At 40.6% G+C, this 18967-nt stretch overlaps 2 protein-coding genes across 3 annotated transcripts; one reads left to right on the top strand and one right to left on the bottom strand.

Moving 5' to 3' along the window:
* Nucleotides 1–3919: 3919 nt before the first annotated feature.
* Nucleotides 3920–13847, top strand: LOC109469798 (DDB1- and CUL4-associated factor 7-like). 2 transcript variants are annotated; one of them, XM_019768467.1, is made up of 8 exons: nt 3920–4353; nt 5549–5687; nt 7506–7714; nt 8136–8210; nt 8464–8631; nt 8965–9124; nt 9894–9974; nt 11425–13847. In XM_019768467.1, exons 1-8 carry the CDS (start codon nt 4246–4248, stop codon nt 11595–11597), a joined length of 1113 nt encoding a protein of 370 aa, XP_019624026.1. In that variant the 5' UTR covers nt 3920–4245; the 3' UTR covers nt 11598–13847. The 2 variants fall into 2 exon arrangements, with proteins under 2 accessions (XP_019624026.1, XP_019624027.1); XM_019768468.1 differs by lacking the exon at nt 9894–9974 and having other exon boundaries at nt 3924–4353.
* On the bottom strand, nt 11838–18920 carry LOC109469799 (sepiapterin reductase-like). The gene is made up of 5 exons (XM_019768469.1): nt 18530–18920; nt 17808–17959; nt 16776–16898; nt 16368–16480; nt 11838–15808 (listed from the first exon to the last, which is right to left on the bottom strand). The coding sequence occupies exons 1-5, from the start codon at nt 18816–18818 to the stop codon at nt 15676–15678; spliced, it is 810 nt and encodes a 269-aa protein (XP_019624028.1). The 5' UTR covers nt 18819–18920; the 3' UTR covers nt 11838–15675.
* Between the last annotated feature and the right edge of the window lie 47 nt (nt 18921–18967).

The following is an 18967-nucleotide window of genomic DNA, read 5'->3' as shown; positions in this document are numbered from 1 at the left end:
CATCGATATTGATGGCTGCAAGATATGCACAAAACCATTATTTCTTCTCCCACTAGAGAAAATGTCTCTTTCAGGCTATATTTGGTAGCCAACTTCGGGAAGGTAATGTCTTCGGGACATGGGATTTCTGCACAATCTAAATGTAAATCTTAAGTATGGTTGCCTCTCAGAGCTCGATGAGCAACTGTTGGCAGCGCTAGCCGGTATGACGACACTGGGCCAGAACATGATCATCCGGAGTAAGTAAGAGAAAAGATTAATGTTTCAGTGCCCAGTCTGACGGCTACATGCATCTTTGAATATGCGATAAGATAGACCTTTCTGTGTATGCTGCCCATGTGATATCATTAGCATAATCGAATCAATGAGGACATGCTACAATAGCTTCCAGGAGGAACTACACCATTTGCCTAACATACTGTTGCCCATAATGTATGCACTTTGGAGCGAGGACATAATGAGTGATTATATTAATGAATAAATGATTAAATGATTAAGAAACTTCATTTGTTCTGTTCAAGAAGGCCACAGATATAGTATTGCACAAAAAAGGTCAGTATCCGTCCTTTCTGTGTACGTATGTCTGGTGCATGGCCCTTACTGTTCTCTGTCACAATAACTAAGTCAAATGCGGGTGTGTGTCGCCCGGTATACATGTATCTCAGTCACGCATGACATTGGTGAGTTAATATCATGTCCTACAGTCAATATGAGGATGTACAAGCTCTCTTCTCCTTCTAATATCTTTGGATTACGTCCAAGACACAGAGAGATCTACTCGGCATTACAAATAACGGCCACGGTAAAGACCACACTCCATCAAGTACGCGAAGTGGCGCTATTAGTTCCGCGACATAGTGGCAGCGGGCGGGTCTGGTGGGAGCCCATATGAGTAAGTACGGACCGACCTGGTGTCAATAGCTTGCCGGCGAAACAATGTGTAGATTTTGTCATACCTCGAACACATGACGCCACAGAATCTCACTCTTTTGTAATGAACAGATGTAGAAAAAATTAAATTATGAATATTGTCTTCAATGTGAGACTTGAATATAACATTATCTAACGTATTGGTGACTATGAGATATTTTCCTCCTTTTCCACTTTAAATGGGAGTTGAATATAGACGGTTTAAGGATGGCCTTACTGCGGACGTCTAGTCTTTGGTCCAATGGGTCTCATCAGCCTGAGAGCTTTAACTATGGTTCATCGACCCGTGGAGACCTTTGCGGAGCGGGGTTTAACTCAGCTAGAACAAGTCAGATGACTATATCAACTGCCCAGTTCCTGTAAGTAAGGTTCTTAAATATGGCCCGTGGTGCAGTAGTCTGTGATGTATATGCGCAACCATCAATAGTTCAGCGGATTATCTAAAAAAAATGTAAGTGTAAGTTTGGAATTGTCTAAAGGCCTACCTACTACCTACCTACCTCGTCCCTTGACCTCCTCACGGTTCGTTGGGGGGGGGGCAAGGCAGAAGCTGTCTCCAGGCCTCTCTGTCTCTTGCAGCGGTCAGCCTTTCGGACAGGTTTAGCGACGTCCATTCTGTGATGTTGCCTGCCAGGATCGTCTAAAGGCACTGAATTTGAAACACTTTTAAACAAATCTAGATATAGGGGAATCTCGATGATTGTCAATGAGCGATTTCCCAGCCTTTTTTGGTAAAAGAAAACGTAATATGCTTGGCTCCTATGCCTTGATAGTTGAGGCAATTTTGCTACAATTTCGAAAAATTGAGATAGATATTTTGCAGAATTTGTCTGATTTTTTTCAGCTCTGCTACCGGACTACAAAAACTTTAGAGTCTGAACAGTCTTCCTCAGGGCTCATAGACTCATGATGCTTCTCCACCACTACTAGTATCATCAATACTGAATGCCTAGTATCATACAGTGGTCATGATACTGAGTCTCTCATAGTGTGACTTAAAAATCCTAATTGATATGATATGTAGATAGATCATATATGTTTGAATGTACTAATATAACCTAAATACTACATAGCTACGTCGCGTAATGCACCAGGTTTGAACTTAAAGTTGTTGGCAACTGTCTGTGCCAACCTGGGGGGAGGGGTAAAGTCTCGGTATTGAACCTGGACGACAGGACTGTCAGGGTGACAAATTATGGGTTTAGCAGTGTCACCTATCGCAATCATGACATTATTACAGCTTTGGCATGTGTGTGATTTCAGTTTAGCTGCCCCCTGGCTAACCATCAATTTCCTGATTCTGATGAATACGTATGATTTACACTTGACCTTCGATATGTTTTAATATCCAAGTACCATAGGAAGACAATCATGGGAAGACGCTTCCAAACCGTTTTCAGCCAGGTGGGCGTCAGGTGAGTTGGTAGATGGAATATAATGTATGGCCTCGTCGGCACAGAAAGCACTTAGGGTGTATCCTGGACATCATACGTGTGCTGGGATATAGATCAATGGCCACTTACCCGTGAGCTTGGGCTGTTCAATCAAGTTTACCCTCGATGCCATTTTTTCAGGAGGAAGACCTCGGAGAGCAGATATGTAATCGAGATTCATAGGCAGAAAAGCCTTTACCTTTTTGAAACCGTGTGTCGTTGCACTTTTTAATGATGATGTGACACGCTGTCTCGATTCGCCCAAGGAAAACTTGACCCGTCGTTGAGTTGGAAAACGTTAACGCAGCATGAATCCTAAGAAATTACTTTCAGTGCAGCAACTATAAATAAACATGATTTGTACGTCCGCGTTTGACCTCACATTATATTGCTGTGAGGTTTTAATTATATATGATAATAATCTTCAGAGGGCACAATTTTGTAACATCACGGGTAATACTTTCGGCTGTAGATGAATGATTCATAGAAATGTACATGTCATAGAATGACAAAAAATATGTTTGAGATTTTTAAAATATACTATTAAAATCATGAAAAATTGTACAATAATGCCGAAAAGCCTTCACCTAGTCTAATCAACCCAGAATCGCTGTTAAAAACTTGTCACACATTTTGCACGTGATCTGAACAATCACAAGAAAAGGATCAACAAATAACATAGGAGTCTCTTCACTAGATAGCTTCAAAAGGCAGTTACAGTAAGCTATATGAATTGTTCTCGGGTGTGATATTGAAGTAGCCAGCACTGCGGCGTGCCTGTCAAGCTGGTGCGTTGCGCGGAATGTTGGTTGTACCGGCTGACCAGATTCAGATTCAGTCAAAACTCAAGTGTCCAGTTTGTCAAGGACATTCTGTCAGAGCCACGCAGCGGATTGAGTATGTACTACCACGGACAAAAAATGTAAAACATTATCAAAGGAAGACATTTTAAATATATTATATCATGTACAAATATAGACGTCATCAATGAAGTATGTAAGTATATTTCAAAATGTTTCAAAAAGAGAGAAGAAGCCATTAGAACTTAGATCAATACCACTTATATATATATAACAAGTTATACATGTATTTCTTTTTTATTTTATTTTTAGCATTGTATACCTCAGACCTAATGTCAGCCTTACTTTATTACTATTGTTGTAGTACTCTCTAGTACATTGTACTTTGTACATCCATGCATTTATCCCCCCGGGGAATGAACATGCAATACTGAGTTTCACTATTAATAACGTTACATATAGTCAATAACTGTTACGTCGACGTCAACACTGAATTTGGAACTGAAATGAATTTCGGTTATGTCTATGATCTGCAGCAAACAGATCTGTCGGTGACAAAATCGTAATCAACCGGTAAGACAGTAACTAACTCCGTTAGTATTCAGTGGGCCAGACGGCATCCATCAAGACCCATCGCTCATTGTCGCTCTGATCGCAACAAAATACCAGTATGTGACGTTACAATGTTGACATCTGTCGCCAGAGGTCGCTACAGCATGTGTATTCATGATCTCGTGTCTCGCCAACCGCGAGAACGAGACGGCGTCATCTAGGGATGGTCCAAGTTTTACGTCTTTGAAGGCAAATAGTTTGTATTGTTCTGAATACATACAAGTTATCATTTCCCGTAAAAGAATACAGGGTAGTGCTGATTGAATTTTACTTATATACTATGAATACAGAAGAATACAAATAGAGAATTTGCCTACCATATCCCCATAATGGTGCGATTAGTGGTCGGTCCCCAGACAGCTGACGATCAAAGGCTTTCCCGCTGCGCGTAGGGTGATCTGCTTTGCAGTTCATTTTTCGTCCGAAATTTTCCAACTTCCTGCTAGAATTGGCCTTTTGCACGTGCCGCAATGGCCACAGTGCCGCCCAAAAGAAAGGAAATTTACAAGTACGAGGCACCATGGACGCTATACGCCGCCAATTGGAGCCAAAGACCCGACAGAAGATTCCGGCTTGCGGTGAGTTTCAGCTTCAGCACGCCCTTTGTATATTTTTGCATGCCCCCCTCCCACCCTCCTGTTTATTTTTGTGCATTCAGTTATGCGACTGATGCAGAGAGCTAGGCTCGGGTTTTCGACATCTGGAAACAAATTGGGATTCTTGTATTAAAACACACACTGTGTTGCACAAGTTTTGATTTTCAAGCAGTGGATTTTCATTGTTATTTGTGTAATAAATTATTATGATGAGGCTAGCTTTGTTGTTGTTACTGAAAATATATGCTGGGGCATATGCACATAAAGATCCTCTCATATAGGGTAAAGTAGAGTAAATCTCTTCGGCCAGGTAGGAAGACCTCTTCAGTGTGGGTAGCTCTTCCCTTTACTTAATGGTCATTTCCAACTTGAGTTTACAATCCAATTCAAGGCCTTGTTGTAACTTTATCTATTATATATTACGTATCATCATGCAAAAGTATAGACTGCTATTAGATCTGTCATGATAGATTCTTCTGTGTCTTTATTTTCCAGGTGCTTTCTTTAATTACGTAGATATTTCAGTTTTTTTCTGTTTCACTATGATTATAAATCATGATTTCATCTCCTAAATATCTCTTATTATTCTGTCTTTTTATTTCAGTATTGACAAAATTTACATGATCAACATGTAGTTGAAGCCTAGAATTAATTAAACAGTTTGACGTACAATTACATGCTGAAGAGGTGCTTGTAAAAATTTTGGAACATTTATTGGCCCCCATGACACAGTACAGTACACAGAGCTTGACTGGACCACTAATGTCGGACAGTCCTTGACTGGACTCAGCCAGGAACTATCAGGAAAGCATCCTTGCTTCTATCTAGGAATGTGTTGCGATATGTATATTGTTGTCATTAGAATTTCAGGGCCTTTTGGGCTGTCATCGGTAATTCGTCAGCTGATGAGTCTTGGCAACAAGTTACAAACATGGCAGAGGCAAAACTTTGGGAAGAGATGTCTGGGATATCTGAAATGTGCATACCTTGTCGGATATTCATGCACATGCTACTATTGCATTTATGCATTTATGCATTACAAGTAGATCTTTGTTTTTATTTCCATGACATCCTTAGTACCCAAAAGAATTTGAAATTTAATTGACAGTTCATGTTATAGTAGGGGAATGTCATGCACCTGGAGCTTTTTACTTATGTTCTGTAGTTTTCATTTTAGGTTGGAAGTTTTCTGGAGGAATACAACAACAAAGTACAGGTCATCAGTTTGGATGAGTCGGCCCAGGAGCTGAAAGCTAGCAGCATGTTCGACCACCCATACCCATGCACCAAGATCATGTGGATACCTGACAATAAAGGTGGGTAAAACTAGCAGCATGTTCGACCACCCATGCCCATGCACCAAGTTCCATGTGGATACAATAGTAACATGAGTGATTGACAATTATTTGCTGTTGGTAGTTGCTCAATGCCATTTCTAAATTCATACCACATAAGCAAAATGTTAGACATCGAGAGATGGCCAGATTTTTAGGTCACGCATGATCATATGGCAATACAGTCATGTACATTTTATATCAGGGCCTGCTATTAGATCCAGACATGAGGACAACTGCTAGGTCAGGTCAGTATTGCGTGTCCCATGGCATCCATTAGCATACTGTAGTAGATACAAATGTGTGATACAACCAAGCAATTTGTCATTCCTGCTCTCTAAGGGATACTGTTACAGCTAGAGCTACAGTAAGAGAGCATTCCACATACATGTACTAGTACATACATGCACCATATGCCAAAACAGACAGGGGAACACTGCAATCAGCAAGTTTTTTTATCTCCTTGTCTATGTAAAAAAAACGGAATGCAAAATATGGAGTGGCAATATTGATGAAAATTGCAATAGGCCTTCAATCTGTGTTCCTGTCAGAGAGGTGTTTTGACTAATCTAGCAGAAATGGGCAGCCAGAGTAGAAAAACTAAGATTTTACCTCCCAACATCTGTTTAAAGAGTTACCTTTCACATACTAGCATTATCCCTAAACAGTTTCCCATTGTGTTTACATTAAAATTACAAGCAATTTCCCTTGAGCTCCAGATCATTTTCCCTGTGGTAATCTGTTCCCTGGTTCTGTTACCAAGTATGGAGAGCTGATTTGATAATTAATGATATATGATGTTTGAACCTCCAGCATTATTTACGAGGGAGACAACAAATGCCCATTAGCCTTCTAGGACAGCTCGGAATGTAGGCAGATTTGCCTATGTAGGAGGAGAGCTGTATCATTTGTAATTCTAGTTCAGACCACAATTGCAAAGGCTTTTCTTTAATACAATAACAGTTGATAGTTGTCAATACGTTCCTACATGTATGTAGGTGATAAATCGTTCAACCACTAACTTAAAACAATGTGAAAACAGATTTTTCCCTCCTACCACAATTTGATTTTAAACAGAAAATATATGAATTTACAGTAGTATATGACTGTAAATACATTTCAGCAAAGTAAATGCTTATCTTGTTTCACGCTGATTAGCCCATGACTAAAATAGCGTTTTCTAGATAAAAATAGTGTATGTGTGAAACAGTTATTGGTACAGCTTATGATGATGATGATTCATAAACACACATAAACAAATAAAAGTCTGTGGCAGCCAAATTGGCTGAATTGGCGACTTCTTACAATTTACAATTTAAATCTTACAGTTTATAAATATAGCCCTAACAGCTTATGAATATAGCCCTATGTTGCAATGAGAATCATGTAGCTTCCAGCCAGAGAGCCTCTGGAATTGAAGCGGTGTCCATAGGGAAATCACAGTCTCACACCCCATGTAGCCATTAACACCCAGACGGACAGCGTTCAATTTGGTGGTGTGAAATATTGCGATCAGTATCAGGAGCCATTATATGTGTACATTATGAGGGTCTGGACATGTGTGTTTAGCACTTCATTCATAATTATATGCTTGGATTTTATGTCATCATTCCATCTGTTACTGTTACAGAAAACTTATTGTAATGTTCCTGGCAGTTTATTTTTGCAGTTTCATGTTAACTTCTCAACATTGACGGCACAAGTATGCGTATGGTATGCGTTGCCCGGCTATATGATTATGCAAATTAATGACTTGCATGATTTATGCATAACAGTATTATTTATTATTGTGTAATACAGGAATCTTCCCAGACCTTCTGGCCACGAGCGGTGACTACCTGCGTGTGTGGCGGGCGGGAGAACCAGACACGCGGCTGGAATGTCTACTGAACAACAACAAGAATTCCGACTTCTGCGCTCCTCTCACCTCCTTCGACTGGAATGAAGTAGATCCCAACCTGATAGGGACGTCAAGCATCGACACTACATGTACAATATGGGGGCTAGAGGTATGTTTTAATTAGACATCTGTTTTCTGTAAAATGATTATTTCCAACTTGGCACAGACTGTGTATAGCAGTAACAAATGTATGCCAACTACTACAATTAAGTGGAAATTATTTCTAAAGCTTAATGCTAACGTAATAATTTTGCCAGGTACCCTGAGACTAAAAATGTGTCCATACATGTACCTTGGAGGTTCTGCATTAGCAGATTTTTTCAGATTTCACTTTTAATATTGCTTTCTTTGCATACATGGCAGAATTATGACAGTAGACTTGATACTCATATTTTTAATTGATTTAGTGAGTGTTATAAATCAATATGTATATACATGTAGATATTTTTTAATGCTGTAGTCTTATTGTCCATGTTTACATGTCAGCACCTGACCCTGTGATAATGTATTTCAAACTCTCTCTGTCATAGACCGGACAGGTGCTTGGCAGGTGTAACCTGGTGTCTGGGCATGTCAAGACGCAGCTGATAGCACATGACAAGGAGGTAATGTCTCTTAATCTTACAGTATACATGTCTAGAGTCCAATTCTAAGTCATCACTAGTGTTGTTATTATTATCATTAACAGGTGATGCAGATTTCAACTTTCTAAATATTTCCTGTCCACATACATATTCCCACATACAGCCACAGAAAACTTCAACTTCACAGACTAAACTAAGCGTGTCTAGATCTATGGAGATTTCCCTTTTTGCATTGTATTGATGGGATAGTAAATGTCTGTTGTTTATGTTCCAGGTGTACGATATAGCGTTCAGTCGAGCAGGGGGTGGCAGGGACATGTTTGCGTCTGTCGGCGCCGACGGTTCGGTACGAATGTTTGACCTCCGACACCTGGAGCATTCCACAATCATCTACGAGGATCCCCAGCACCACCCACTGCTGAGGCTATGCTGGAACAAACAGGTAGGGGGCGCAACTTACTGGAAATCTGGATGTGGTTGTTTTTGTAGTGACCTCTCCACTCTCTACCTGTGCAATATCTCAATCGGGATGAGTGCTTGCTTTATAACTGGGAGGTCTGTGAGTTCAAACCCCGGCCGGGTCATACCACAAAGACTTTTAAAGTGGTACATACTGCTTTCTCTGCTTTGCACTCAGCATCTATGAAAAGGTCAAACTAACAGTGGGCTATCTATGTAAATGGTCACCCCATGCTCAGCATGGAGTGGAATGGGACGTTGAACTCCACTCTCTGCTGTAAAATGACTGATGATTTCTTGTTGTGTTCCCGTCTAGGACCCTAATTATCTGGCCACGATGGCGATGGACGGGATGGACGTGATCATCCTGGACGTCCGTGTCCCATGCACGCCGGTCGCCAGGCTGAGCAACCATCGCGCCTGTGTGAACGGGATCGCGTGGGCACCCCACTCATCCTGCCACATCTGCACTGCTGGTGAGTACACATGATTTAACCTTCCCCCTGCTGACATGTTATCTAACCAATGCATTATTTTGGTGTATGGCTAGGTCTGCAGCAGGATGAGGGTTAAAAATCTCACAGAGCACACTCACCATTAGTCGGGGTCTCTGCTAAGTTCTAACAGTCATTTTGATAGCTGAAATTTCAGGTCTACATCTGCAATCATAGCAAAGGTGGATATTTTGAATTTCCACCTTTTGTGTCGCTGATACTTGTTGTAGAGGAGTACCTGTATTTAGAATTAGAGCATTTTAAGGACTGGTCAACATGATTCAATTGTTTCTGTCAGTCCAACTGCAGGTATAAAGTGAGAGAGAGATATGCAGCATCAGTAATACCACAGGATGGCAAATTTGAGATAGTGAAGTGTTTATAACACTGTATAAAAAGCATTGGTAACCATGCGTTCAAACACAACAAGGTCAAACCTTCCTGTCCCATATTGGGAGAATTGCACAACAGTGCTGTTTGCTGAATATGAATTACATGTCATAGCTGCTTCTAGCTCAACACAATCATTCACAACAAAGACAAATAAATAAAGTTTGCTTTGCTGACCACAACTGGACATAAAGTGTTGTCAATCATCTTTTGCACATTGTCTTAGTTGTAGTTATTAAGTAATAGTTATTAGAAACCACAAATTTTTAACCAAATCCCAAGTCCCAAATTTTCACGGACTCTGAGACAGAGGACCCCAGTAGCATGTGATAAGTGACTAATCTATTTCTGTGCCTAATAGACAATGATCGTCAGGCACGTATCTGGCACACACAACAGACGGCCCGCGCTGTCGGGAACCCCAACAGGGCATACAGAGCAGGTGAGATGAACAGACAGGCACAAATACAACATGCAGCAAAACTAGACAAAAACAAAGGAAATTTGGTCTATTTCTCATCAGTTTCCAGTGGGAAAAAAGATTTCAGTGTCCAAAAAAACAGGTTGGTTTTGGTGCATGTCATCCATTTCACTTGCTTCGGCTTTGTATGTCATGATGGGGGCCTCGCCATATCACCTGAGAAGTCTGTTGTAGCTTAGATTGTGCCTGACAAAACTGTCTATCTATAGACCTGACCTAACACTGTTAGTAACTGTTCTTAATTTATCAACCATAACCATGTACTCAGTATGTAAGAAAAAATTTGGTATTGCCTTAAACCAGTATCTTATAACCAACAGCTTAAAAATTCAGCTGTGTTTTTGGTGGTAGAATTGATTTTGTAAGATTTATTTGTAATTTCCAACACAAAGGGAAATTGGTCCAAAACTTTCTGCTAACCTGCACTAGCTATTGTCAATGAATCATTTATGCAGATAAATTCCATATATATGGCAGGTGTTTGTTTTTGCATTACAGCTGATCCTGTGAAATCATTCATATGAACACTTGACCTTCAATAAAGCTGTGAGTGGCAGGGTTCAAATGATGTCTAGTTTTGCAGGATAACATTTTTATCTGAGCAGTTCAGAGTCTTCAGACCTTCATCCATAAGACTATTAATATTATTACCTACTCAGGCTGACTCTGTACAGGTTTAACTTTGGTTCAGTTCAAATCACAGATGTCATGATTTTGTCCTTCATTACTAATCACAGTATCTTCTAACCAGATTCCTCCTCATCATGCACTCATAGGGAATGACAGAATGATTTTGGTCAGCAGGAATCAAGATATTTTCAGCCAAAATGGGCTAACAGCACCCAAATAGTTGTGGACCCATCCCACTCCCTAGTTCTCTTTGTGTATGCAACCGTTTTTTTGAAATATTCAGTTTTATTTAGTTCATCCATGGGGTGACACTGTTGAAGTGTTTGAAAAGATGTGCTGGTGTAAGTTAGTTCGATGCAAGATATTGTTTGCTTGCTGAAATAATAAACCCATTGAAACATTTAGTTCTAATGTCTTGCAATAATTTGGATATTGAATAATTCTCAGAATGATGAGGATCAAACTCCTGATTGTTTCTTTAGACTTGGTTATCATAATATTTTAAGGACCTTGTGAATCGGCACTGTCTGCTATGTTTTGGTAACTATTCTTCTGCCAAGTTACTAATTTAATGGTACCAGGCTTTTCAACAAGGAAAGCAATATAGGAGGAATAAAGTGAACAAAAGTAGGGTAGATAGCAGGCCAAATTGGTCCACCGTGAACTTAATTGGAACTAGCTTACAATATGACACACAGACAGCTCCTCTCTTTAGGAAGGGTGTGACTATTAGTATTATCACAGAACTTGAATGTTCAAAATCCTTTTTCCCTCGTTTTAGGAGACGACCATCAGGCGCTGATCTGGGACATACAGCAGATGCCCCGCGCCATTGAAGACCCCATCTTGGCGTACACGGCAGAGGGCGAGATCAACCAGGTCCAGTGGTCGTCCAGCCAGCCTGACTGGATCGCTATCTGCTACAACCGCTGTTTGGAGATCCTGAGGGTGTGACAATGACTGCAACTGGACGCTTATTTTTCTTTCGTTACCTTTCCATTATTATATTTTATCATGATGCTGTTCCCTACTTATACATGCAAACCATTGCAAACACCAAAAGCAGGCTCCACTCCAGAGGTGTTGCCAAAGAGTATGGTGTGACAAGGTACAGCTAATTTGAATCCAGTGCCATTTTACATGCAATCATATTTTAAATAATCATATGTTAGTAAAAATGTGCATGTCAACTTGCAATGTTTGGGGGATTTAACCCAAGCCATATGTTGTAGTCTTGGTGCAGTGGGCAGATGTACAAAAAGTGCCATCAACTTTGCAGAATTGGAGATATTCAAAGCCCACTGGTTAGTCAAAGTTAAATTATACTTACATGGAGACATTGTCCTCCAGTCTTTAAAAGAACCATCTTTGAGGCTTTTTTCCTAGCCATTCATTCATCAAATCATTTGTTATGAATTCAAAGATCATATTATACTCAGTATAACGTGCCATTGTATCATGCACTGAAGATCTGGAATTGTAAAAAAAGGAATGAAAACCAAAGATTCCATTTGCACTGAGACCCTTTCTAGCGATGCCAGCGCCAAGAAGGAAGCAATACTGTGTGCAAAACTATGTAAATATCTTAAGCCTTGGTGGCTGCAGCAGATTTTAGAACTGCGTTTTAACAACAGTAGTGCCATGTCTAAATTGCATGTTTTTAGTTACCCAAACTTGAAGTATATTTGCTGTAATAGTTGATTTAAATGTTCTACAAAGAAGGTAAAATGCAAGTAGCTATAGAGTTCACCTTAACATACATTGTACAGGAGTTGAAGCATACTACATGTATTATAACATCTACAAATGTAGTCCTTTCAATTGGTATGTTGTTGTGTAGTACTATACATTGTATGTCTTCCTGTACTTAGTACTTGTGTGATATTTGTATACTATTAGTGCTTGACTAGGGAATGGAGTCATGTACTTTGTTGTAAGGGTTTAGAGTTGTCTGTTTGGATAACTTAGTCACTAATAAGTCATCTTTGTAAGCAGGATAGCATCAGGTCACGTTGGCATGACATTTTTTGTTTAATGGAGTAATTAAGTGGAGGATATAAGGTGGAAAATCATGTTCCTAGATAAGAACCTAATGTGATTTTGTAAGTTTCTGGTGCAAGATATTTAATAGCCTGTGCTTAGAACAGATGTGATATGCTATATTACATGAAGGCACAACCAGACTCCAGGAAGTAGACTTCAGTGTAGGAAGATTTTAACTGTCTGTCTTTAGAAATACAGCTAAACCTTTTTTACATGAATGTAAGGTCCTATTTAGAATCTTTTGTAATGTACAGGGAACAGTTGTCAGGTTGAACAGTGAAGGATTGTTGATTCTAAGAATGGTTTCATCAGGTTTGTAAATCACTGGAGAATGAAGTTCTCTATACACAACCAGAGAGTTAACATCTACCCGATGTTTTCTTCTATCTGACAGATAAATATCAAAATGTTGGCTAGGTATCAATTATCTGGTGGTGTACAAAGAACTTATCCAGGAAATGTTTTATCCAGAAAAGTGCCATGTTTTGGGGAGTGCATGATGTTTCAGTTAACGTGTTGATGGTTTGTTTCACTACCACTTGTAAACATGTCCATTGGGAGAATGCAGGTGCTAGGTAGACGTGGGAAGAAAGAGGAAGAAAAAAATGTGTGATGTGAGGTAGTGTTCCGTGTAATGCATTGTAACTGCCCATCTGTTTTCACAAAAAGCTGTTCTTTTGTGTTGAGAAGTTTGTTGTATGTGTAAGTAAGTGTAGCAAAGCCTTCATCACAGTAATAATCTCTGTCATGCTGAAATATTTGTTGCCATAAACATTGTAAGTTATATTCATTGCTTTGCAATCAAGTTAATGTACAACAACAAACTTACATAGAACTCCATGTAGCAGAGTTCTATATGTAACCAACTTGATATCTATTTTAATGCATTAACTTATACATGGTTTGTATGTTATCAGTGCACTTTCAATAACACTAGGAAAGTGGAGTTTTATGTTGTAGCTGCAAATGCTAGTGGGAGTATTGATGTCTAAGTTCTCAAATTTCTATATTATATTTACATTTGGTTAGTTGGATATTAAGTTGCTACATGTGTTTGTGATGGAGAGAGAGAGAGGGGGTGGCATAAACAGCATTTGCCATGATATGGCTTGGGTATGCCTTGTACAGTCAAATGTAAGGGGACATTTTTTTATTAAATCGTAAGAAATAAACCTGTGAGTGGCTTGGTGTCATGAAGGTTACTGGTTCCATGGCCTCAGCAGAGTAGGGCAGTGACTTAATATCGAAGATTCTCCCCCTGTATCCACATTATATGGGTGCAAATTGTGCTTGAATGCATAGGCCACAGAACAAGTCCCATTTGGATTCGAACTCAGGACCCCAAAATTCCGAGTCTGGCAACATAAAATATAACCGCTATAGTGCACGATCATGCGTGTGTGCGAGGGTGTACATGTGTGAGTTATGCGCATACAGTCTCAACTAAGAATGACAAACACAGGCTCACTGAACTATTTCTTTGTTTCATTACGGAAACATTCACACCATCCAAAGTTCTTTTAGTGTTGAGTAAAAATTAACATTGTGACAAGTAATTAACAGTCTGATAATTGTGATGACTAAATGGTTATATACTGCAGTACTATGCTCCCCTGATACTGGAGGCTTTCGAACACATTTGGGGGTTCAAGCAACAAAAAGAGACCATAATTTTCCTTTCGAAGACGGTGAATAACAACGATAATGACAGTTTACAAACATGCGAATATCTACCTCAACAAGTCGGTAACAGCCTTGGACTGAGAAAGCAGCATTGTTGTCGCAAGAAAACAAATGGCGAGTACCGCCACGACAAGTACCGTCGTGCAGGTTAACATGATGTCCTTCCACGAAGTCTTCCCGTTTGCATTAGCGTTCTGCCGGGCTCTATTCCTCCGTAGGATGAATCGGCGTCTTCTTGGTGAATATTCCCTTTCCCTCCGAAGATAGAGGTAAACTCTCTCCCAGTCGGCTCCATCATCGTCCTCCTCTCTTCTCCTGACGAAGATGGAAGGATGTCTCAAATGTTCTTTTGCTTTGCCCGGCCGCAGTCTTCTCGAAATAACTCGTTGTTTCGATCTCGGCAGAGGTGGCATCCCTGGTCTTGTGTCGTCAAGAGTCTTGCGTCGCCGCATCATTCGGGGCATGGTTACACTACTCTCTTTCCCAGAACTGTAGACTGGGTTTCTTTGGCACTGGAATTGTAAACTTCTACGAATATCTCGCTTGGGTAACTAAGCCCAACCCCGGGTGATGAAAAATTCCTCGCGGGGATGGTTGGTCCTGTTGCCGACGAGCTGGCCTGTGTACGCCCCTGCAACAGTCTGGAATCTGTGTTATCTTTGCACAATAAGTACAAGATAATCTGCAGTGAAGTTTCTGATGTTATTGGCGAGAAGCGCGACTTCTTGCAATGGTCTTCCAAGCGGTAGACTAGCGAGTCCCGATGAAGTAGAACAAAAGACTCACGACGTAACAAATTCTGCGATGAAAGTACATGTGCTAGTAAGTCAAACAACGTGAAATGCTCTGTGCAGATGACAAAATCACTGCAGCACTGGCATCTAAATGAGTTACCGAATCAACTCTTTCACTGTGACTTGAAAGAATACATCATGTGACGAATCTAATGGCAGTATCTAATCAAGTTGAGTGGCCACTTATCTTCGTCTTAATCACGAGCTGATTGTTGCGAATGGTCACTTACTAGTATGTGATATCTGTGTTAATGTAAATCAATGCTAATTACCGTGATCCAATGGAAGTGCTGATGAGATACATTGCCCGAGGGTATAAGTGTCCGAGTTATGGGACAACCGTGATGGACCAACTGTGTTATGTTTCTTCAACCTCTGCAATTTTGGTAAAATTCTCAGAAATTTGCTTCACCGTTTACACAACGAATGCCTCCACTACCTTGCATTTTTTTAGATTGTCAAGATTGTCACAACTTGTCAGAAAATGGACAGCAAAAAAAATTATTTCACAGTCACAGTGAGAAGCGATCAAAGACATCGAGGAAGGCGCCAGACTTGAACTTGTCTTGTTCCAGCAGGGTGAGCAGGTGCTTCGCAGAATCGTCCGGGCTCAAGATCATTCCTTTGGACTCCATAGCATTAAATCTAGAAAGGAGAAGTGTTTACGCATTTATTTCCTCGAAACCAAACATTTACACTTACATTGGTATAACATGCTCATTGTTCGCCCTTATTTCATGCTCACCGCTTGTGTACCCTGGCGTACAAGCGTTAAAGCTGGTCAGCCGTCAGCCAATCAGATATTTCCCCCCCTGGTGTTGAAGCACGTGGGAAATTTAACAGTCAATCACGTCGCGTCTAGCTTCCTAGCAACTTTTCCCTTCACTGGTAACGGGACCAGTTGTATCATATTGATATTAGCGATGGGACGGATCGCAGGCCAGTATGCCAGGGCCGTTGCTTGAGATACGTGTCATAAGTGGATGATATTGTCATGAGTCGTCTGCAACTTAAAAACAATACGAAAATTTAATACGCGACGCATCGGCCGTTTGTTACAGGAAAAGGGAACTCTAGCCTTTCATTCACCTGTAACGCACTACGACACGTTACAATAAGGTCGACGTCGCTCACCAAATTAAAATTGAGATCAATAAGGCCCTAGCTAGACGCCATCCGGGTGCCATATTGTATATATACTTACCTGTCTTCAACCTGTTTGTCTCCGCACGACCTGACTGTCCGTAACATCTCCGTGTCCAGCGGGCCCGGGGAGTAGCTGAGCACGCGCACATCGGGCTCCTCCTCAGCCAGCACCTATATATATATATATATATCAATGGTTTATTTCAATAACATACACCTGCGGCAAAGCAAAAGAGTGTTTTGTCATATCAAAAATATAAAAAAATTAAAATTTGGCACGGACGCATGTAAAAAAAGGGTACCGTTCAACTCCATGCAGAGCATAGGGCCGGTATAAATTGCTGCTAGTATTGCTTTTAAAATTGATTAGAAAATGCTGTACTGGCTGCTGGCACCGGTGTCACATGATATTAATTTTAAGGCAGAATCATTGGCCAGTTTTTGGGTGAATGTACATTGTACTAACCTTGAAGAACATGTTCCTGGCCGCCTTGCCGCTACAGTACAGGGAGTTGTGGACTAGAGGTTCAATGGCTGCTGCAGAACTGATGTTTACAACAGTTCGTCTGACGGCTGAGCCCGAGAAGACCTAGTTTGAACAAGTCACCAGTCCGGAATTGTTACTAAAACCATCTACGATCTTTACAGTTCAGTTTATTTACTATGTTTTAAATCATACTACGATTCTAGACATCAAATATTCCATTTCTTTCTTTCTTAAGGCAAATTGCATGCGTACAAAACTTCTGGTAAAATTTGGACTTCTATAGCTGATGGCTAATGATTAATAATACTTTGTAATGATTTGTGACGACATGGTCATGGGTCGGTCATCTTGAATGAGTCAGCCCAATTCAATACACAATTAATAGACATCTGAAACCTGTATACACAATGGAACGTTATCTTCACATCAAAGACTTCGATGTTAGATCAGCCATATGTAAGCTTAGAGTTAGCGCTCATACATTAGAAATAAAAAAGGGTAGATACAAACAATTGCCTGTTAACGACAGAATATGTAAATATTGTACAGGAAACGCAGTGGAGGATGAAATGAACTTTATTTGTCATTGCTCTCATTATAGCACCGAAAGAGATCAGTTATTTGAAATGGTCACCAAAATGTCCCCCAGCTTTATTCACCTTCCCAGCCTACAAAAAACTGCATTTCTATTAACACCTCCCAATTCATATATCTCGCAAAACGTCGGCCATTTCATACTCCACTGCACACGGAAAAGAAATCAAACCCAACAATAACTACAAATGTATATATAAAGTAGCATTAGCATCACCTATTATCATTCTACTGTTTACTGTTGTTATCATGTTCTTGCAATTAGCCCTCGGGCATGAATTTGCAATAAACTTTCATTTCATTAAATCTTAAATCATTAATTCAATTGGAAAGCCTAAACAATTACAATTTAAATTGGAATGCCATGGCGTCGGTAACGTCCTTACGCCAACCCTTGTGAAATCATTGGAAACGCACCTGCATGAACTTGGCCGTCAGAGCGATGACGGACGTCAGGTTGGTGGCGTAGTACTTGTTAAGAATCTCAGCATCAGAATGTTCCGCTGCCTTCTTTCTCAAGTCGCCCAGGGTTCCCGCGTTGTGGATTATCAGAGCATTCTTAAAAGCACCTATACGTACCGAGATATAGCATACTAAGGTAATAATGTGGAATGAGAAGATTTTGAATTAACAAGAAATTCCCTGATACTGAGCTTTTGATGGAAATGCGTTTTTTTTTCTTATTTTTGAAACCAGCGTAACTGCCATAACTAAGGCCAAAGCAAGTAATTTTTATGAATCACATTAGAGCGCGCATTAATTTTCGTCTGATTTTGGGGAAAAAAACAAGAAATTTTGTTGCCCTTTTACAGTGGTCAACATGCCAAAAATGGGCAAAGATGTTGTAATACTTGGCAATTAACGTAGCACAATATAGGAGCTGAATATAGGTACCATTTCTTGTTTATCAGGGCTTATGATGTCAAAATATCAAAATTGACTTGCCTTACGGAGAGAAGAACCGTTAGTGAAATCTAAACACTGTGGGTCCTGTGGACATCACTCGCACTTATGACAGGTATTAATGCTTTATTACCTTTTAAAATGCTGAAAACTGGCATTTTTGGAATCATGATTGTACTTAGATTTGTACATCAGTATATTCAGTACCGTGACTCGCACGTCACCATACATTGTACCTGGTTGAACGTCCGCTAGGATGTCGAAGAACAGTGCGGGGTAGGCCGTGGTGTCCTCCATGTCTCCCGTCACCAACTTCACCTCCAGCTGGTTCCGGCTCTTCTCTTCCACCTGCCGTTTGGTCTCCTGTAGACCCTGGAGCGAGCGGCCGGTCAGCACCAGGCGGGAGCCCTCCCCCAGTCGCCCCGCCAGCTGCACGGCGATGCTCCGGCCCAGCCCCCGGCTCCCTCCCGTCACGGCGCAGAACGTAGCGGGGCCGAACACGCCTGACAGACCTGCAGACGCCATGACTACACCTCGCACTCCTTGTAGATGCACCTACGAAAATTTCACAAGCATTACATAAAACAGGTGCGGGCTTTGAACGAACTAACCTTTGTACTTTGATCTCATGGACATTGATTAGCCAGCGAGCATATTGACGCCTTGAGGTGACA

The sequence above is a fragment of the Branchiostoma belcheri genome, unplaced genomic scaffold, assembly GCF_001625305.1.
Source record: "Branchiostoma belcheri isolate BF01 breed outbred unplaced genomic scaffold, Haploidv18h27 scaffold21, whole genome shotgun sequence".
NCBI lineage: Eukaryota > Metazoa > Chordata > Leptocardii > Amphioxiformes > Branchiostomatidae > Branchiostoma > Branchiostoma belcheri.
This window is presented reverse-complemented; position numbering and strand designations above follow the sequence as displayed.